The 21,307-nt window shown below is 40.4% G+C and overlaps 1 protein-coding gene across 5 annotated transcripts in view; it reads right to left on the bottom strand.

Moving 5' to 3' along the window:
- hdac7a (histone deacetylase 7a) overlaps positions 1-21,307 on the bottom strand; it is a 55,780-nt gene that overhangs the window by 17,093 nt on the left and 17,380 nt on the right. For 3 of the 5 annotated variants that reach the window (XM_019272558.2, XM_019272561.2, XM_019272560.2), the window contains exons 3-10: positions 3,980-4,170; positions 3,740-3,830; positions 2,998-3,118; positions 2,749-2,849; positions 2,261-2,383; positions 1,937-2,046; positions 997-1,173; positions 431-602 (exon numbers count right to left, since the gene is read on the bottom strand). In XM_019272558.2, the coding sequence (XP_019128103.2) occupies positions 431-602; positions 997-1,173; positions 1,937-2,046; positions 2,261-2,383; positions 2,749-2,849; positions 2,998-3,118; positions 3,740-3,830; positions 3,980-4,170 (1,086 nt within the window). Of the gene's footprint in view, positions 1-430; positions 603-996; positions 1,174-1,936; positions 2,047-2,260; positions 2,384-2,748; positions 2,850-2,997; positions 3,119-3,739; positions 3,831-3,979; positions 4,171-11,592; positions 11,749-21,307 lie in introns of those variants that run through there. The other 2 variants (XM_019272562.2, XM_019272559.2) reach the window with 2 other exon arrangements.

The following is a 21,307-nucleotide window of genomic DNA, read 5'->3' as shown; positions in this document are numbered from 1 at the left end:
TAAGTAATAAAGGCACAGAACTGAAAAAAGAAGAGATTTGTATTAAAGGAGTTGGAATATAACAATGCCAACTTAGTTTACCTCCAGTTCATCAATGACAATATTATTATAAAATATTTAATTATTCTAAAAGTAACCACTGGGTGGTGCTCTAACTCTTTAGACCAAAAAAATTAAGACCATTGTGAAACCACCGCTTGCTTAAAGTTAATGAATTCTTATGTTTATATCTGATATTTGGTAACATCTTGTTTTGTGTGCATTTTGTACACTGTATTTTTTGTGCACACAAACCTAATCTGAGATGCAAATCAGTTACAGGACATAAAAGTAAAATGATTCACTGTTGCTATCAGCGTTTTAACAAAGAGTGTGTGCATGCATCTACATGTTTATAGTATGTGCGTCAGTGTGTGTTTGTGTGTCTCACCAGTGAGTAGAGGAGTGTGTACCAATCCAGAGGGCTCCAGGATGATGACAGGCAGGTGAGGGTTCAGCTGCCCGGCCTGATCCTCTCTGCTCAGGGGGAGGAAGACCTGTGAGCCCCCTGCTGTGACCACTGGCACCCGGCTGAGTTTCATTGAGGACAGCTCTCCTTCAACCTGAGCACACACAGTTAAACAGCTTTATAGAATCAGAAATCAGAATCAGAAACAGCTACACACAACAGTATCTGATCAGTTTTCTCGAGGTGGCATGAAAAAGAAAAAACAGTCAAACCACTTAAATTTAAATATGCAGTTCCCATAAATATCACTGTCATGGTGAAGGCATATTTAGAGCACCATGCTTCCTTAATTTGATGTGCTTTCTGTTTAAACGGGATGTTGGTTTGGGTAGATTTCATTCATCCATTCTCTGTTCTTTTCATTGAGACTTTCAAATCATCTGATGTTATTTGATGTGAGCTTTTACACCGTACAGCCACTGCATCTTAAAACACATCTCTTCATTTAACCATTAAACATTTTTGAAAGTGCTGAAAGCTTTTCTCACTTGTTTGAGGGAAAAGATATCATTCAAGAATAAATGAGTTGTTACGACAGACATCTGCTGCAGTTCAGTGTTTACCCTGGCGTTGGCTGGTAGTCCCAGCGTGATGGTGGGCAGAGTGGAGGGACTCTGGATGGTGAAGTTAGCTAGAGTTCCATCTCTGAGCAGCAGCTTCTGGGCCTGGAAAAACCAAACCTGATTACTATTCAATAGTAAAATATTTATATTCAAACCTGCTTTGAAATGGTTCATAACAACAAAATAAATCCCATTTAACACATGAGTAGAGTTGGTTATGTATCCCATAACACATTTCCGCCTTGCTATAGACATACAGTTTGTATTTGTTATGTTCTCTAAATATTTGCTGTCGCAGAGACCAAATGTCAGCGTTTGCAAAATGTAAATCTACGGTTACCTAAACCAGTGTGAGTCTAATTAAACCTAACTACACTGTGCTGTCCTGACACTGGGGAACAGTGAGTCAGACATCCACAGCAGGTGTGACAGAGGTTGACTTCGTGTGATTAAATGTAATATGTATAAACAGCTGACAAACACTTAGTGCTCCCATACGCTTTGCTTTAAACATTTCATTACTCGACGTCTGAGGACAGCTCATGTACATGAAACAACTCATGCTTAACTTGTTTAAATATGATCATGTTCTTCCCCATTTCTAAGACAAAAGAGCCTGCCTGAAACAAGGAACTATTTCTTTAATCTTTTTGTATTTTCCTCTTTAAACTCCATCATGATCACAGATGTGTTTTAAAAACATGGTTTAGTGATTTGGTTTTTAATGATTATATATTAATTTAATCTTGTTTTGCAAATTGACATTTTAGTCCATTTGACTTTATTAACATTGTGAAAGGACTCAACAACATAATGTGTGTGTATGTGTGTGTGTGTGTGTGTGTGTGTGTGTGTGTGTCCTAACCTCATGTGAGAGGCCGCCTGCAGATGGCAGTAGCCCATTCTCATTGGGTAGACTGTCATTAGGAGAACTACAGCCAGAGACCGGAGTACTGCTGCTGCTGGGGGACGAGTCTGTTGACGTGGTGTGAGAGTTTACATCCTGATTATACATCTTGATCATATTCCAGTGATATTGCATTTGAACACTTGAGCAGAATCAAATTAAAATCAGAGTAAGAATGAATATTTTAAAAAAAAAGTTTGACTCTGTGACATTATCAGATTTAAAAACAGTACTGCAATACCAATGTTATTAATTTGTGTGTGTGTGTGTGTGTGTAATTACCCAGTGTGTCAGGTACTCTGTGTTTGACACTAGGCGGGGCACTCTCTTTGCGGGTGAGCGGGCTTTTGCGGGTGTTTAGATGTTTCTTCAGCTTGTGTTTCACCTTCAGATTGGGCTCAGACGCTAACAAATTCAAACAACATGAGGAATGTTACTTAATGTGATTATGTGCAAATGGTTTACTCTGTAATACCTCAACAATGATTCAGCCTATTTCCAGTAAATGAAATCTTGCAAGCTCATACAGTTAACAGGGACAAAATGCATGACTGGCTGCAATAATGAAAGAAAATTATATCAACTTATTCAGTCTTATTAGTTTTTAAAAGCCACAACTCTGCTGCTTGAAGTAGTGAGTGGGACAAACAGTCAAACAACTGTTCTCTCCTTAATTGTGACATTGTGGCATCCTGAAAGTTTAAATTTGCTGCTTCAGGCCCTGCCTCTGGATGAAGGCAAAGTGTGTCGGTAGATGTCAGATGTTCTACCTGCTCTGCGTAGCGGCGTCCCCTCTGAACTCTCAGAGGATGGCTGTGAGGGAGACGAGACCAGAGGCTGGGACGATAAACTGGGGTCTGGACCCAGCTTTCTGGAGAACACAACACACAAAGAGTCACACCACATCTAGTAGAAGTTTATATTCAATTCAGATTTTAGAGTTGATAAAGAAGAATTCCCAGTGTGTACACGTTCTCGTGTGCTTTGTTTGTGTATGTTCTTGTGCTTTTTTGTGTCACCTGTATGGTACAGGAGGTGCACTCAGAGTGTTGGAGTTTGTTCTTTCCAGCGCCGCCTGTTTCTGCTTATTGAGAATCACCTGCTGGAGTTTCTGTTTCACCACAGAACTGGCCACCGCACCTGTCAATCAATAACAAAAACAAACCAATCAAAAACATAAACTGCTTAATCATAAAAGAAGGAGTGAGGAAAGCCAGAAGTACAGTGTACACAAACAACCCTTGTGGTTTATCTGTGCAGGACATAATCAGTGACTAATAATAAAATATATGACAAAGACAACTGGAACAATACTGTGGGGGGTTTTGGCAAATAAAGATATGCCAAACGGGCACACATAGTTGAGTGTGGATGTATTTGTGTAATGCAGGTCTGAAGTATGTTCACTGCTATGTCTGTGTGTTTGCGCAAGCATATGTGTGCACACAAGTGACAGGAGGTGAGTGATCAAGTCAATATTGACCCAATGACTTTATGTGCCGGGACCTAAAGCTATATTTAACTCCACTGTTGTAGCTCCACTTGTTAGATTATATTTAGCTCTCATTTCAAAGCAAACAGCCTTCAAAGTGGACTGACATTGTTCAATAAAGATGAAGAAGATTTCTTGCAGGGACTTTCCTCACTGGCCATGATTAGCTTATAATTATATTTTAAGATGTAGAAATGGCTTGATATAAAGCTAAAAAAACTGAAACTTGTAGGAACATGTTAGTCTAGTTGAAGTGTGAATGTACTCACTCTGTTGACTCTTGTCTTTGTGTTTTAGCTGCTGCAACTCCTGTTGTTTCTCGTGCTGCTCCTGCTCTCGCCTCCTCTGCTCCATGTTAAACTGAAGCCCAAACACACATTTATATTATAGCAACATGTAGGAAAAATTATAATGCACAAGATTTTGCCAGAGCCCGCCTCTATTCAGACAGTTAACTAATTATTTAATCTTGCAAAAATAACACTAACTCTCGGTTTTAAATTTTTTACCCGGATGTGTTGGTGCAGTTGTTGCTGGGAGAAGGAGGGGCGGGAATGAGGGGGTAATGGGCCGAGGAGTAAAGGCGGGTGCAGCGGGGTGAGGAGTGCCGTGTCCGAACCGGGGCGCATGCCCCGCTCTCCCACCCTGAGGTCCATGGGAAACAAAGCCGTGAACGACACCGGCACTGCCACAGAGGAATCTGGGAAAAGAGAGGGATGAGGGGGAAGGGAGAGGAGAGAGACGTTAATTTGCTTCATCCTCACTAAGAACACTTGATTTATACAATACTCTGCGGGGAAACCCTACCGGAAAAAACAATGAGCACATGTAAACAGAGGCAAAAATGAACCGGTGTTTGGAGAAAACAAGTAACCAGAATTATGGTTTACAGACATAACTGATACTTTGCAGTTTCAAAACTCATAGCAAAAAGTTGGCACCACTTCAAACATTCTGGGAGAACTGACTATATATAAGCAGACTGGACAAACAAAGCCAGCTAAAAAGATTGTTGTGTTACTGCTGTAGATTTATTCAGAAATGTTCAATGCCAGATAAAGTGAACTGTCTGACATTATGTTAAACTTAAGATACTCTGACACTGTGTAAACTTTACTTAAGACAAGACTGTATACTCTGTAAACTAATCTATATTATGTTAAATTGACGCTTTAGAGTCATCTGAGGTGAACAAACTCTTACTTTAGTTTTTTTTATAGCTAGCAACTGTAGTTGGAAAAGACTTTACGTTATTAAATGTTTAAAGTTTAATTAAAATTGTAGATACTAATCTGGCTTAGAACATGGACTGAAATGCAACGTATCATTTTGGGGCTTTCAGACAGAATGATGAGAGGTCATTCAAACATTTCCACTGTGATGTTAAAAAAAAAGCAGAAATGAATCATTTGATTCATTCCTGTTATTTTTATTTTTATGTGGACCTACAAAACATATGTTGCGTGCATTATCCCAAGCCCTCGCTGCATCACAACCTTAAAAGCATGACAAAAAAAAACATTAACAGTTTCCTGTTAGTAAGTGGTGTATCTTACAGGTGAAAAGCGTGTGTGACAAGAAGTTGTGTATCCTAACTGGGAAAGCTTGGTTAGGTGAAAATGCAGCAACCACCAACAGGTGTCTCATGGACATTATGGACATTAAGTATTAAAAAGTGGCAATGAAACAGACCAACAGCAATAAAATCAGCTGTTGATGAAGAGGCAAACACAGGTTCTATTGTACAGAAAGAGATCAAAAATGTAAGTAAGCGACTTTAATATACACAGACACACACATACAGGGTAGAAGTAGTACAACTCTTACTGCATATTAATCATGTCTCTTTTACCTAATATCTAAACTAGTGTGACAAAAGAACAAGTCTTCGGTAATTCTGTTTTCTTTGTGTTACACATAAACTTACACTATCACTCACTCTCTCAGTCTGTGTGTGTGTGTCTGTCTCTTACACTTGTGCACACATGCGCGCGCGCGCGCGCACACACACACACACACACACACACACACACACACACACACACTAACACATGAATTTCCATGCTCTTTGCATGCTGTTGGGGTTATTTGCATTGCATGGCTGAGTCAATGGGAAAGATTGCCTCATCCGGCGCTAAAAACAGGATCCAGGAAGGGAACAGCTTGGGAAAAGGCTGGGGGGTGGTTTCTGCCTATGAGACACATACACGCACATATTTGCACACACGCACACTCGCCTGTTGATGCACTTGCATATGTGCAAAAATATGCACACTGACTCACTCACTAACACAGATGTAAACACATGCAGACATTTAAATGTGTCCCGCCACAAACTCGCATGAACACACACGTGGATAATGCTGTAGCAATCCTCACACACCTGCAGACGCATATATATTAATTCATAAGGTTAAATAAACCCCACACACACAAACCTTTGGGGGGGAGAAAAAAAAAACCACATACACACATTTGAATGTGGCACACTCATACACAGCTGCATACACAAGACAGGCTTGAGCAAACACCTATTGCACAAACCTGCCTTGATGCTTAACCAAAACTTTAAACACACACAGAGCAAGCCTTGAAATAACTTGGCGTGACATCATCAGCTGCTGCGCCTGGTGCTCAGATGTCAGACTGCAGTGTGTGAAGTAAATGTCGCTCAGAGTGAGGTTTGGCCTGGTGCCAGCAGCAGCACTGGAAGTTGGTGAATAGAAAAGAAAAGAGACGAACAGAACAGACGGATATGTTATTGGTGTTGTTTCTACAAGTGGACACCCTCCTCCTCCTGACACACACACACACACACACACACACACACACACACACACACAGACACACACACACACAGACACACAGCTTGAGTTACTGTGGTCTCATTAGCATCACAGTTTGGGTTAATGTGATATTGCAGTGTGTGTTTGTGTGCGCAGTGTCAGTACTCCTCCATATTAGGAGGTACAAATGCAGAGAGACAGTCTGAATGCTGACCGTGGCTGGAATAACAGAAATCCCTTGGCAAGCACATACACACACACACACACACACACACACACACACACACACACACACACACACACACACAAAGCTATGAACACATATTCTCTGTAATGACAGCAAGGAATAACAAGCCTATTATTCTGGAGGAAAGGAGAGGAGAACATGCTTATACAAGGAAACAAAGGCTGCTACACTACACACACACACACACACACACACACACACACACAGAGTCGGGAACACCAGTGTCTCTCTCTTTCCCTGCCTCCCATGGGTTATAAATAGCAAAAATACACAGTGGTCCAACATTTACCTACACAGGGCTTTTTGTTTTTACGGGGAAACCACACACACACCTACACACACCTACACACACCTACACACACCAACACACACACACACACACACACACACACACACACACACACACACACACACACACACACACACACACACACAGTGATGTCACCTCCAGCTTCCAGTTGCTGGTTAAAAGAAGAAAAAGTCAATGTAAATGAAAGTGCTGGTAAAAGTACAGGGATTAAGAAAAAAGACAGAAACAGATAATGAGAGGGAGGATGCAGAATGTTTCTTGATGATTTTGTACTTTGGAGGTAATTTATAGTTAACGCAACTTAACCCCTTCTTCGTCACTTTGCATATGACAGGTTAAAAAAAAAACCCCTTCTTCGTCACTTTGCATATGACAGGTTAAAAAAAAAAACTCTAGATTGCAAAAAGTTTCAAAACTGGGTAACAGTGAAATGGTTTTTAATGACCAAACTTTCTGTCTGTACACTCAGTAGTGACCACTCTTTCAAGACATTTCCCTTTTAGCTCACAGCCCACATCTCTGAAGAGTGTGAGAGTGCAGTGTGTGTTACTAAGTATGTAAAGCATGCAAACGGGGGTGAGAGGGTCATTGACTCAGCACCAGAAAAGACAAGGCGTGATGGAAAGCGTCCACGCTGTAATGAATATTTCCTTCTATTTTTAGAAATCTATTATTAAAGCAGTTTGAAGCCCTTATTTACCATCAGTGTATAGCGCTCATTGTGGTTGAATCGACTTCAGCTTGTTGTTGCGATATTTGATTTTGCTTTTTCAGTTAACTGTGAAGCCACTGCACTGTCAAAACAGGCTCCTTCAAAAGGTTTAGATGAACGGCAGTGAGTAGATTGCAGCTTTGGTGCATTAACTCAGTGTGCAGTGACACTTTAGCAGTAAACAACGCTGGGTCCTTCAGCGGAGTTATAATCTCTTTGACCACTGCTGCCCAGTGAGTCGAAGCATGTCGTCTTCTGGAATCGTAAAATAACTGATAATGACACAGTAACCAACATGATTTTAAGTCTAAAAACCATGTAGTGGTTGAGTCTCTGGACCTCTGCAACCACATTTAATCCCATGTAATCTTTCTTTCCAAGTAATATGAGGTTCCACTGTTTTTAGTTCTTTTGAAGAATGTTACAGTTCATTACATCTGTGTGTTGTACTCAAAGAATAATAACAAAGTTTGACCCTGTGGAGGTGATTCTGTGCTGATTTCATATAAATAGCAGAGTTTCTTTGCAAATAAAGCTGGAAAGGCATGCACTGGAATAACACACAAAGCATGAACATATACATTTAAGCAGGTTCATGCAGGAGCATGAGGAAATATGATACGCTTACCTTGAAAAAGCTTATTTGTCAGGAAAGTCAAATAATAATTAAATACAACTCTTCTGCTTCAACTCTGTCAGTATTTCAAACAATATCCATCACATTTAAGTTGTTTTATTATTTATTCAGATTTTCATCAACTGCATTTTAAAGCTTCAACAGGTTTGTGTATGTGTCAGGATGCTGCAGGATTTGTGGACGTTAATTCATATGTTTGTTTCAGTTTCAAAGCTTCTAAAGTTATTTTCCTTTTACCATTTTAATGATTTGCATTATATCAAACCCACTTCAGATACTATTCAGGGAAGAGCCAATCACTGTTTTTCCATTGTGTAACTGCTTCTCTATACAGAGTTCTCATTGTTATTGGCAGAGTCCATCAAATTACATACCCATGACCAAGGGATTAATATGATGGCATGTACAGGGCGTGATGCATATTACAGAAGACAACATAACTGCGAGTTTAGTATTACAGTATCAGGCGTTGTCAGGCTGGCTGTCTTCTTTACTATTATGATCCTGACAACTCAGCACAGTTTAACCTGAGAGAACCTGTATGAGAGTCAATCTTCTTCTGTTGTATTTCAATACAGAAATTGAACTGATGTGTTGCCAAATCAACCAACACTGAAGCCTTAAGGATTACTAAAGTATCTGGCACCAAAATGTCATCTTAGTTGGATTTAATGAGGACATAGAATCAGTTGTGTTCAGTACAATGTGCTCCTCTTGAAACAATGCTCAACTTGAAACGTAAACTCAACTGATACCTTTATTTTGTGTGTGTGTGCATGCATGTGTGTGCGTGTCATTATGGAAATCACCAACGACGCAGTATGATACGGCCTGTCTGGTTACGGAGGCCGTTGGGAATGTGCTGATTTAGTTTAAGATTAGGTAAATAAGGCACATGTGCTCCATACAGACAAAAAGAAATACCGTGTGCATCGTGTATGTGTGTGCGTGTATCTGTGTATTACTGTCTAATGCCACCGCCTGGCATTTAGGTAATCCCTTCCTATTGATTCCACCCATTTCTATTCTTTTATTTTGAACTTGTGTTCTGCTTAGTCAGGACTGGTTCTACAGGTAAGACAGGGATATGACAGTCTCTCTTTTGCTCTGCCTCTCTTGTTCTATTTTCATACATACCCTCACTGCCTTCACAGATGTTGGCAGAGTGAAAGATGAAGAGACGAAAGCCACATGGCAGAAAAACAGAAAAAGATAAAAGACAACCAAAAGGAAAAAATTGGACAGACCATACTAAAGGATCGAGGGGGGAAGTAAAAAGACAAGAAAGGCCAGCTGGTCAACAATTTTTCACGAGCTGCGGATACGTCTAGTCACTCTGCACACTGAAGGAGAGTTGACAGCCGGCATAGTGCCACTTGTAATACTCAGGCTGTACAAAGTCAACAACCAACTGAGCAGACGCCACCACTTTGTGTCTTGTCACACGTCCAAATATAGCTGCAGCGCCTTCTGTTTTGACTGTACTGTGTGCGTGAGTCGAAATCACACTACAGCTTCTCGAGGCAGCAGCTTCTTTCTGTTGACAATTATTACCTCAGGGTATCTGAGAGGCTGTTAGCACACACAAAAATGACTTTGATGCAACAGACCCTTAAAAAGGTGGGGGAAACTCAGACCCGGGGAAATTAAGATGCTACAGAAAAAAAACAGAAGAGTCCAAGAGGAAGGACAGGTGAAGAAAAAGAGGCTGAAAGGAAATAAAGAGGGAGGGCATATGCAGCAGGAGACAGAAGGATCAGCTCAGAGCAGAAGGACTGATAAGGACAGCCTGACACTGCTGACAAAGTCAAGTGTTCTCCATCTCCATCACTCCCTTGATCCCTTTTTCCTCAAGCTTTGAGTGGCATGCATCCGTGTTATTATAACGTGTATGTGTGTGTGCGTGTGTGTGTGTGCTGAAAAGGTCCGTGCAGGAGTATTCATTCCAAAGAATTACTGATCCAAGCATGTCTTTCCAGCTCTCTGCCAAGGACAACAGTTCCCATTTCATCTAAAGCAAACAAACGCAGGGTCAAAGCCGCAGGTTCATGTCTGGCTTTTCTTAAGCAAGCGAAGATGACTGATAATCCACAACACTCAATTACCACACTGCAGCAGGAGTGAAGGATTTGAAATTGTCGGCTCTTAGAGTCACTTTTTAACATGTGCAGACAATAGTTTTAGTAAGTAAGTTCATCTTTATCTGGCAAACCAGACACTGATACTGAGATTTTATATACATCTCAAAACTAAATCTTATTGCTGCAGCTGCAACTAAAGATTTTTTCATTGGTGATCAAATTGATTATTTTCAGATTAATCATTCAGTCTAGACAATTTCAGAAGCTACCAAGATCAAAAGATATTCCACCAACAAACCAGCAAATGTTTATAATGTCTGCTTGATTATCAAGATTGTTGACAAATTCAGTAAAACATTTAAGGCAGGCTGAAAATTAAGAGCCAATGTACTACTAGTAGAAATGTAGAGAATTAACTGCCAAACTCAAAAATTGTACAATTGTGTATTGTCACATCTTACTATTCCTCACTTCCTGATTTAGAAAAGCAAAGGCTTTATGCTGAAAGTGCATTTTTAACCTTCCTGTAGACTGTTACTTAAATACTGCCCCAGATCCCTGAAACACATTTTCTTTAAGCACTTTAAGTCAACTTTTCTAATTTACCAAGAGTTTTTGCGGTGTGAGTCCTAAAAACTTTTGTCAAGGAGTTATACACACCATATGACCATGTTAGATGTACAGCAGCTTTCCCATAGGACACTAAACAAACCCAAAATAGCAGCGGTCCAAAAACAGACACAGTTACTGTCTAATAACACACAGGCCAATGTCAATGGCCTTCTGCAGCCGATCCCACAGTGGATGTTCTTCCTCACATTAAAGCCAGTATAAGAGATGGAAGCATGGATTTGTACATTGTGTATGTGTATGTCTGAGTGTGTGTGCGTGTGTGGACACAAGAAACAGAAAGGAGTGTGAGTGTGTGTGATTTTGTGTTTGTGTGTGTGTGTGGGGGGGTGACAGTAACAGAGGAAGGTTGATGTATAATGCAGCATGGGTCCAGTTTCCTAAGTCCTCACTGAGTTTCCATAAACATCCAGGACTGCTGTCTGTTAGGTCACAGCTCACACACACAGAACATCTCTTGTATGTGCTATTGCTGTTAAAACAAATGTAACAGCAATAGCAGCACAAGAAGAGTATCAGAGAACAAGTGAAACAGGACAATCTCTCTCTCTCTCTCTCTCTCTCTCTCTCTCTCTCTCTCTCTCTCTCTCCTCACTAAGATCCAAGAAGTAGAAGTTTGATACAACAGCTTTTACCTCCCATTCCCCAGATAAACTGCACATGTACGTGCAGACACATGGAGCGAATGATTAGAAAAAAAAAAGTCAAAAGGCACGTACCCGTGTTTGTCTTGTAAATATCCGGCTATGTGAAAAACCCCAGTAGCACTTCTGCCTCAGCCAGCTCACAGCAGGATCTATAATTAGACAGAGAGCTCCACTCCCCTCCAGTCATCTTTTACTGTCGGCCACATCCTCTTTTCTTTAACTCCTTCTCTTTCTTCTCCTCCCTCCCACTCTCTCTGTCTCTCTGTCTCTATTTGTTGACCCTGTTCGGCAACAAACTGTTGATTTCATCATTTCATTCACACTGCAGAGGCACCTTGCCTGGGAGCAAATGGGCATTTGTCAGGGTATCTGCAGACTCCAGACAGAGAAGGTTTTTAAAGAGTGTTAACTGCTTTTAAGTGCTGCCTGGAATTTAAATTAAGACAGTCTGAAAGCAGAATTAAGAGACATCATAGTCAAAATCAGCCTGAAACTATAAATGTGCTGACTAGGAAAAAGCATACCAAGAAATGAGTGAAGTGGTGAAACAAAAGACCTGTAATAACACTATGGGAGGCATTTTAAGACTTTCAGAAGAGGATCCTGTTGAACAGTTCAGCTTCTCTTACACTGTGAGTTTTCTAGTTTTCACACTTTGGCCAGTGTTGACCATCAGCTCTTGCCACTGCAGGATCTTTACAGTCCATCCCATAAACAACAGGGATTGTAACCGTGGTAACGGGGGCAGTCAGGCCGGCAGGAAGTTGAGTCTATAAAAACACAACAATGAGAGAACCAGGGTGGCTTCCTGTTTAAGAGCTGAGTTTAGACTCCCATTTCCTCCCCAATCCTCCCCCTGCTGTTGTTGTGACGCTGCTGCCACAGTGCCCTTGAGCCCTGTAGCTTTAAAGTATCCCCCTGAAATACATGCTGAGACAGTAAAACCAAAACAACCATGGCTTCTCGGACACCCTCCGTCCTTCTCTCACACCCACTCCCAAATCACTGCTCCCTTGCTCTCAATGTATAGCTTTAATGAAAAGCTGAGGGCTTGACATCCATTAACGACTCAGATTAATGACTAACAGTGGCCCCGAAGTCAACACAGTAATGTACTGAACACAAACACACCCATTACAGGAGCATGGAAAACTACTAAGTAAACTATTGACTTGGGTCTGAATCATCTGAAAGTTAAAAATAAGTTACATTGAAGAATTAAGTATAATATTGTGAACCTAGAGGCACCTTTTTGTGAGTAAAACAACACAGAGAAGCCAAGAACATTGCTTGGAGTGTTGGATAAAAGGAACATTACCAGTCTTGTGTCTTGGAAACAGCTAGCCTGGATGAAGAAGATTTACATACTTGCACATTTAAAGCTTACTAATTGTGAAATAAAGTTTTATCTCATCCAAAGCGTAAGGACAATTTGGAATACTTCTTGGAGTCTTGTTGTCACCATGAGGTTGACAAGCACCCAGGAGACCCCAGCCAAAAAAATTGTCCAACCCTTAAACCCAAAACTTGTTTCTAAGTTAACACTTTGTTTTTTAATTTGGCCAGACTAGCTGACTGTTCCTGCTTCAACTCTTTGTGCTAAGCTAACAGGAGCAGGTTCCAGACCCACAGTCTGTTCATGGTTGGTTACATCCTACAGAAGAGAAACCATTTCCCAGCATGGCTGTTGCTGCTTGTGCAATGCTACATTACTTTACTTTTGGGGAAGGGTAGTGGTGTTTCTGCAGAGATCATCTGTCGATCAAACCGGCTGCAGCAATGTGACATCTTTCTCCCGGGATTTTCTGTTTGATGACATTTGAGTTTCTGTAGGTGGTGCTGTTTGTTTTCTTTGTCTGTTAAACCATAGTGGGTGTTGCAGCTCATTATAATAATACCCAGTTCTTCCTCTATTTGTTCAAAACAATGATCTGTTCTTCTGGTATTATAAAACCTCCTGTGAACCAAAGCATTTCCCAGGAAACACCAACAAGACATCTATAGTTCAGAGCAGTGTTGAATTATTTAATTGGCGTTTCATTCACTGTTATTTAACAATTTGTGTTTAGTGTAGAAGTGATCATTGCTCAAATAGAGTAAAAAAGTACAGGAGGTGAGGGTGTATTCACAAAAAAAAAAAAAAAAAAAAAAAAAAGTCTACAGAGTTGCTAAATCAGCCTTGTGCAACACAGGATCTCTATGAATAGTCTGGTACTGACAGTTAGGATCACATGCTCTTTACTCTGGGAGCGCTCTCTGTCTCGCACTCATCAGACCTCAAATCATTTTATGCATAATTTTTTGTAGATAAATACCGTCTAAGCAAAACTTTGGTTTAGGTTCTACATGAAAAAAGTCAAGCTAAAGTATCTAAATCTGGTTGAGGAGAAACTATATCATTATCTTATTCTATCATATAATTATCAAATAATAAGAAGTGCTTCTGATGCATTTTACCTCTTTTCATTCCTCCTCTCGCTCTTTTTTTTTTTGCCATTCTGGCTCTCGCTCTCTCTCCACCTCTTGCTTTCACTGACACACACACTCATTCCTCCTCCAACTTATCTCCCTCTGTCGCTCACTCTCTCCATCTCCTATCTCTCTTTCTCCCTCCTTCATCCTGAGGAATCCACAGCTGTCACTCCCATTCAAACACTCTCGTCTTCCCAAAGCAGCTGGCCAGACTGTGGTTTGTGTGTGTGTGCGCGCGTGTGTGTGTGTGTGTCTGTAGACCTGCCTGCCTACAACTGTCGCCAAACTATTTCTATATTTATGGTGTTGCTCTGTTGGTGCATACTTGAGTGTTTAAGTGTAAATGCTAGTGTGTGCGGCTGTCGACACATTTAAGAACTACCTTCTGAGTGTGTGTTTGTGTGGGTGCGTTACGGGAATAGCAAGATCAGGAAGACCCTCTTAAGTGAGAACATTTTGCTGGTGCTCACATCTTTAGAGGGTTAAGTGAGGACACCAGAGGCACCTAAATCATCCACGTGTCTCTGGTAGACCTCTGGCTCCAGGTCTTCATGTGTGCCTTCTTTAAAAAGGAGGGATGATTTTATGTTCTCATCGTGTACAGGAAAAAATCCACACTCCTCAGACTCATCTATCACGCTCTATGTATATTTAAGTGCTTTATTCATGAGCGGTTCTCCACACTCTATACTTTGATTTAGTTACATTTCTCAGAGTGGCTTCACAGTGCCCCATCAGGCAAAAGTGGGACAATGGGTGTTGATAATGTGCTTAAATCATGTCTGTTTAAACAAATGTATTGGTTACTTTAAGTATAACCTTTTGTATAATCAACATGCAACATCAGCACTGATATACTGTGATGGCAGCTGCCAGTGAAAAGAACAGCCATGTTAGTCGCTTTGAGAGGACGTCCTTGGACAAAGCGGTGCTTTACATGCTGCTGTTCCGCAGGTATCATGTTTACCGTATTCTGAGTGTAGGGGTCTCTTTTAATTATCTAAAAGTCTGATTAATTTCAGATTCTGGACTTTGACATTGACATTTGGTGGGTTAACATCTATGTTAGGATTATGAAAAATCGACTTCAAATAAAATAGACTCAGAAATTCAAAATACAAGCATGTATTTTCTTTTCACCGAGAACTGTCACACTACACACACTCTATACCGTGATGAAGTTCAAGGTGAACATCTGGACAAAATTCAGGTATGACAGTCGATCACAACAACAAAATTACAGGCCTTCTAAATTTGGCTGAATTTTCTTCTTCTCAAGAAGGATTTATGGCCGCCGTACAAGCCCGTAAAAGAGGAAAATAAGTAAGCAATTACATCCTGCTCTGCTTCAACTAAACAGGTGCTTGAGGATTCCACCACGTCTGCATGCCAATAATACACACACTTTTTACATAACACGCATACATTCCATGAGTCCCTGTCATCTTTCTCTTGACTCTGTGTTGCAATTTGCCTGAAGGTTGAAACTCAGGAACAATTCATTCACTACACACACACACACACACACACACACACACACACAAACGAGCCTCTGTCTGTCAGAGTGGAGACACCAGGTGTGCTGTCCGGTTTGACAAATGACAGTGAATCCTCTTTCTGCTGCACTGACAACAAAGGCAGCGCTAAGAGTCCCACTCAGGCACTGACCCACACTCTCATCTCTGTTTCCTGTCTTTAACACCATCTGCTGTCTGCTGCCAAATACAATACACTCAGTAACTTTGGTCAGCGTTCACAGATAAATCTGATTGGAGTCAGGTGTAATTCAGCCTTTCCAGTTCATGAATGATTCTTCTGTTCTCAACACTGCTGGGCTGGTTTTCCTTTGGAACAATCCTCTGGCGTACAGAAAAGTGATACATTTTATTTCTTTTGTTTGGAATAGAAAGAAGTGGGTAGCATGAGTGATAGCCACAATGATTGAATGAACAAGGAAATAAGTGACTGATGAGTGATCGATTGGATCTGAACTTGCTTTGCATCATGACACAGGTGAGCTTGAAGTGTTTTTTTATGTTGCATAGGAGCTTCATTTTGAACATGCTGCAGAGCAAACATCTTTATTGCGCAAACAGATGTCCTAAGGCTGGACGGCCTTCACTGCTTTGCCCGTGGACACTTCAGTAGTAAGAACATGTTGTCAGTGAGGAGGCTGCTTTAGTATCCTGTCACTTTGGTGCATGTTTAAACCATCAGGGATGTGGAGTCTTATGGAAAAACTTGTTCTGTGGTAATGCACTTTGGCAAAGCAATGTTTCCTCCAGCTGCTGCAATATAACTGTTCAACAGCCAACAGCAGCACTGGTCATACTGGGCAACTCCCAGTGTAACATGTAATGCAGATAATAGATCTTATACATAAGATTTTTCAGCTGTAACACTGTTTTTTATTATCACAGACGTCAAACTAATTATTTTAGAGTAGTGACAGAAGACGTAAAAGATTGAGTGCATCTCCAAAATAACTTTGATATTTCTACAAATCTGTCCAAGCTCTCTCTCTGACACACACTCACACACAAACTCCTGCTCTATTTGACATCAAACACATTCTCCACATTTCCCAACACAGATAAGGCCACTCAACACAGCAGCTCAGTCAAAGGGATCTCCCCCTTTATCTTATAACACACACACACACACACATCACATGCAGTCACACAGATACCAGTCTACCTTTATCATTACAAACCACAATACACTCACACAGTGCACTTGTACTTAATTAATTAGAAACACAATGCCGGATCAGGCGAACAAATATTAATGCCATACAACTCTTTCTCCAGTGTTCGTTGTTTAATCTCGTCTCACAAATGCTTCAAGTTTCGTTGGTTATCAGTGGTGAAAACAGTGAGTCATGAAAACAGTGGTGACTGATACACTGATAGCCTCTGGTAGTGCAGTAGAGACTGATAGCTACAAAAGAACTACAATCTGCTGCAAAGGCTTTTCTGCTGATGAGCACAAGAGTAGGTGGCTCGACCCTGCAGGCATGAGCCGATTTGATTTCACTCAGAAAAATAAGACACAAAGTCATGTTTAAACATTGTTCATTTGATCTGGTGTTCTGCTTGATGAAGTAAGGAATATTCAAGACAGGTTCACCCACTTTCAGTTCAAAAACAAATATTAAAGGGTGGTGTTTAGCTCGGTTGATAGAGCAGCCGCTCCATGTGCGAAGGCTCGCTTCTTGCTGCCGAAGCCCAGGGTTCGAATACGACCTGTGGCTCTTTCCTGCATGTCATTCCCCATCTCTCTCTCCTGCATTTACTGTCACTCTTCAGCTGTCTCTATCAAATAAAGCTTGAAAAGGCCAATATATATATAATATATATATATTAAAAAAGGAGCATTTAATACAGTCAATAAAGACAAGAATCTTGCAAATATTGATAAAGTGTTTGAATTTTTAATCTGTCTCCCAACTTTCTGCTTCCTTTCAATTTCTACATCTTATTTTTTTTGTCAACCTTCTTTTCTGGGTAAAAGTTAACGTGTTCCAGGAAGGCAGCTTCATGAATATGCACAGTCACACTCGGCTGTCTGCACGGACAACAAAGGAAGAAGACATTAACATTCTTGCACATGCTCTACACTCTGGTCAGGGATGAACACACACACACACACACAAGCATATGTATACTTAGGCACAGACAAAAGAATCCATCTATAAACAGTCAGAGTCATGGACAAATATAGATACACTCTGATACTACTGACTGAAACATGCATATGGAGTCGGGTGTCCTTCTTACAAATACTTGAAGATTTGCACAGCCACGGAGCAGAAACGACATGTCATGATTCTCAGCATTTAGAAAGGGTGCTAGTTGTGGGAAAAACAATAATTAATACTTGTTACACATTAATTCATTCAGACACTGACAAACGTTCCACTTTTTTCAGCCAGAGGTTGCTAATCAGCTGACAGCTCATGTTTAATTATCAAGTATTTGATAATGGATTCATCGTGTTTCTTGAGAAAAATTCTCTGGTGCCAGTTTCTTTCCGTTTCTATTTGCTGGTTGTCTTTGTTCATGATCATGAACTAAATATCTTTGAGATGTTGATTGTTGGTTCAGAGAACGTTGGTTATAGAATAAATTATTAACCAATAAAATAATGAACATATTCATTGATAATGGCAATAGCTATGACTCACACTTAACTTGACACAAGGGATACACAAAAAACTAATTCTGCAAGTGGTGAGAACTGACCTGGTTTATAAAGTGTCTCAGACCACAGACAGCACAAATTATTCAGCACTACTGGCAGTATTTGAATTTCCTTCCGTTTGCCAGGAAAATATGGGAGACATTAGTTAGACATATGCCAGATGTTGAATGAAAGATACCTTCAATGTATTCTAGCCAATTCTGACTGCCTTTTAAGATGTAAAATTATGCATTAGCAAGGGGGAAATATTAGAAACATACTGAGATTGTGTACAAAAGAGAGCCTGTTGTTAAATCACTGCATGCATATCATGATTCATCAGTGCATATTGTGTACTTCCCCCTTGTGCTATTGGACGTATTCCACCGAGCACATCTGTGATTTGCACAGTATCTACAACTACTCCCAAACTGTTCTCACCTTTGCTCCGTGCACATTTTTGTCTGTTTTCTGCACAGTCTACATTCACATCTTAAAAGGGCGTCACTGAGAAATCTATCTGCGCACACATGCACACACAAACACACACACATACACACACACACACACACACACACACAAAAAACACCCTGACATGCACACACCCACAGACAGACAAACATAGATGCACATCAAATAAATGTATTGTGTCTCTCTTTTCCTCCACCAAGTTGTTGAAATTAGCCTATATATGTAAACTGTGGACTATTCATCACACACACACACACACACACACACACACACACACAGTCAGATGTAAAGTCAGGAGTCCATCCAGATGGGAGGAGATCTTATTACATGTTCGCTAACAACGGGCTATCTGATACGAGGTCAGTGTCAGTCACCTCAGTGATCTGGAGTGAATGTGAGCCGTCCATTACTCTCCGCTGTGCTTTAGGTCAGACCATATCGAAATACAGCGTGGTTTGGAAAACTCGTGATGAAGTCTGGACTGATGTATGGGGTCGGTACTTGCTTTTTATCAAATATCAGATATCAGGCTGTCTCATCATCTATTGTGCAGTTGAAGTTAATGTGATTTAAAATGTCTCATGGTGTGAAAATAAAGATTTTAAAAAAGCACATGCAGGAAATGCTGATACACAAATCACTGGAGACTCAAAACTGCTTATTTAGATCCAAGGCGCGTGGTCTGGAGAAGTAGATGGAAGTGAGCTAAAAAAAGTGTTTTACCCTGCAAATTACAATACAATAATTTCATTGACTTCAGTATATTTCAATGGGATTAGGCATGTTAACGTGTATGTGTATATATGTAAGAGAGAGGGAGAGGCATCCCGAGGGGGATACAGACTGCGGCTGGAGGCCAATAACAGACCAATTACCCAGCTGACCACAGCAAGGAGCCGTTAGCTCAAAGGTTAATACAACATGAATTGATTTGACACACTAATAAAACGTTGAGGACAATGTTACCCTCAGGCCACAGCACTTCCACTTCCACACAGCCTCCCTGTCCCATTTACACCAAATATGTTCAAGGCTGATGCAGAGAAACAGAAAACACACTCACACTATTAAAACAGACACGAAAAGGAGAACACTGCACACACTCACATACACAGTGCTACGGGGCCCCTTGGAGGGTATTATATAACATTACCCCTGACATATCAAGTGATTTCACGCACCTAGAGGCAGGACAATCGAGCCATTTGTTCAGCAGGTCAAAAATAGCCGCCTCCTTCATCGCCGTCTACTATTACTACCATTACTACCACAACTACTGTGTCTGCTCTGCAGTCTGGTTTTAAGGGCCCCCAGAGTTCAAAATGACCATAATATATCTGCAGAGGTTAATATGCCTGTTGATCACTACAAATAAGCCAATCATTTTTCTTTTAGATTTTGGTGGGGACGGGGCAGCTGCAGGGATTTAATGAAGTCATACTGTTTTGAACAAAACGCTACACACACACTGGAAATTCAACACGCAGAACAATTTAGTGTTGAAGGAATAGTGTAGTAGCTGCAGCAGTGCTACCACTTGGTGATATATTACCTCTGTGCTCAAAGAACTCTAAACCTGTCGATTAAATGTTAAAGTGAGGTCAGGTTACTCAGACGTATAAAGAAGTGAGGAAGATTAGTGGCCAAAAAATTCTATATGTTACACAGGTAAAGTTCAACAGAAGCTCATTCACCTTTTGATGCCTTCACAAAAACACGTGATGATGCAGCTATATGAAATTGAATTCTAAACATTTACTCCAATAATTGATTCAATGAATAAAATTATCAACTATTTGATTAATTGTTTTGATTTATGTATTCATTGTTGGGTTGTTGTTCAGCAGAAGTTTTCTGGTTCGAGCTTTTAAACGGTTTTCTTCTGTGATATTACACTTTTGGAATGTTGCTTGGACAAAACAAGTTACTCAAATATGTGAACTGGGCTTCGGCAAAAAAAAAAAAAAAAAGTAATGGGCATTTGTTACTATTTTAAAACTATTTTTAGGGGCCAAATGATTAAACAGTTAATTGTGAATATAATCATCTTACAGTATCCACTGTAACCAACTTTCTTTCACCATCAGCTCTCCCATTCAGCAGAAGCAAACCAGTTACAAAAAGAAGCAAAGTGCCCGGATCAGCTGACCAAGACCAAGAGGATATGTGATCTCCACTGTAGCTATTACAATCGTGCCTGTTGTTATCGGTCTCTGGAGTGTCTCCCTGCTCTGTGTAGTGACCCAGAGAGGACAAAATGAAAGAAACATTTAGAGAGGAAAAATAGAAAGAAGAAAGCGAGTGTACTGTATGTGTGCACACTGCATGAAAAAGTGTCTTTTTTTCTGTGCAGGAGAAAATCAGCCTGCTCAGTGAAGCAATTTGGTCAAAGAATTTGGGTATATTATTATTTTTTATTATTATTCAAATAAAAATGAACAACAGCTACTCTCTCAACTGTGTTAGGAGATCATATTCACTTGTTATAAAAAAACAAGATTTAAAACATTGTATTTCATGACTTGCTTTACCTAACTTATCAAACTTAAATTAAACATGCTGTGACATAGAAAGTGGATAGAGTACAAAGATAACAAGCATGAGCCATTCAGATATACGGATATATGAGAATTAATTCCTTAAGAATGGTCAACTATTGGGG

The sequence above is a fragment of the Larimichthys crocea genome, chromosome XV (genome assembly GCF_000972845.2).
Source record: "Larimichthys crocea isolate SSNF chromosome XV, L_crocea_2.0, whole genome shotgun sequence".
NCBI classification, from domain to species: domain Eukaryota; kingdom Metazoa; phylum Chordata; class Actinopteri; family Sciaenidae; genus Larimichthys; species Larimichthys crocea.
The sequence above is the reverse complement of the archived record's forward strand: the minus strand, read 5'-3'. Positions and strand labels throughout refer to the sequence as shown.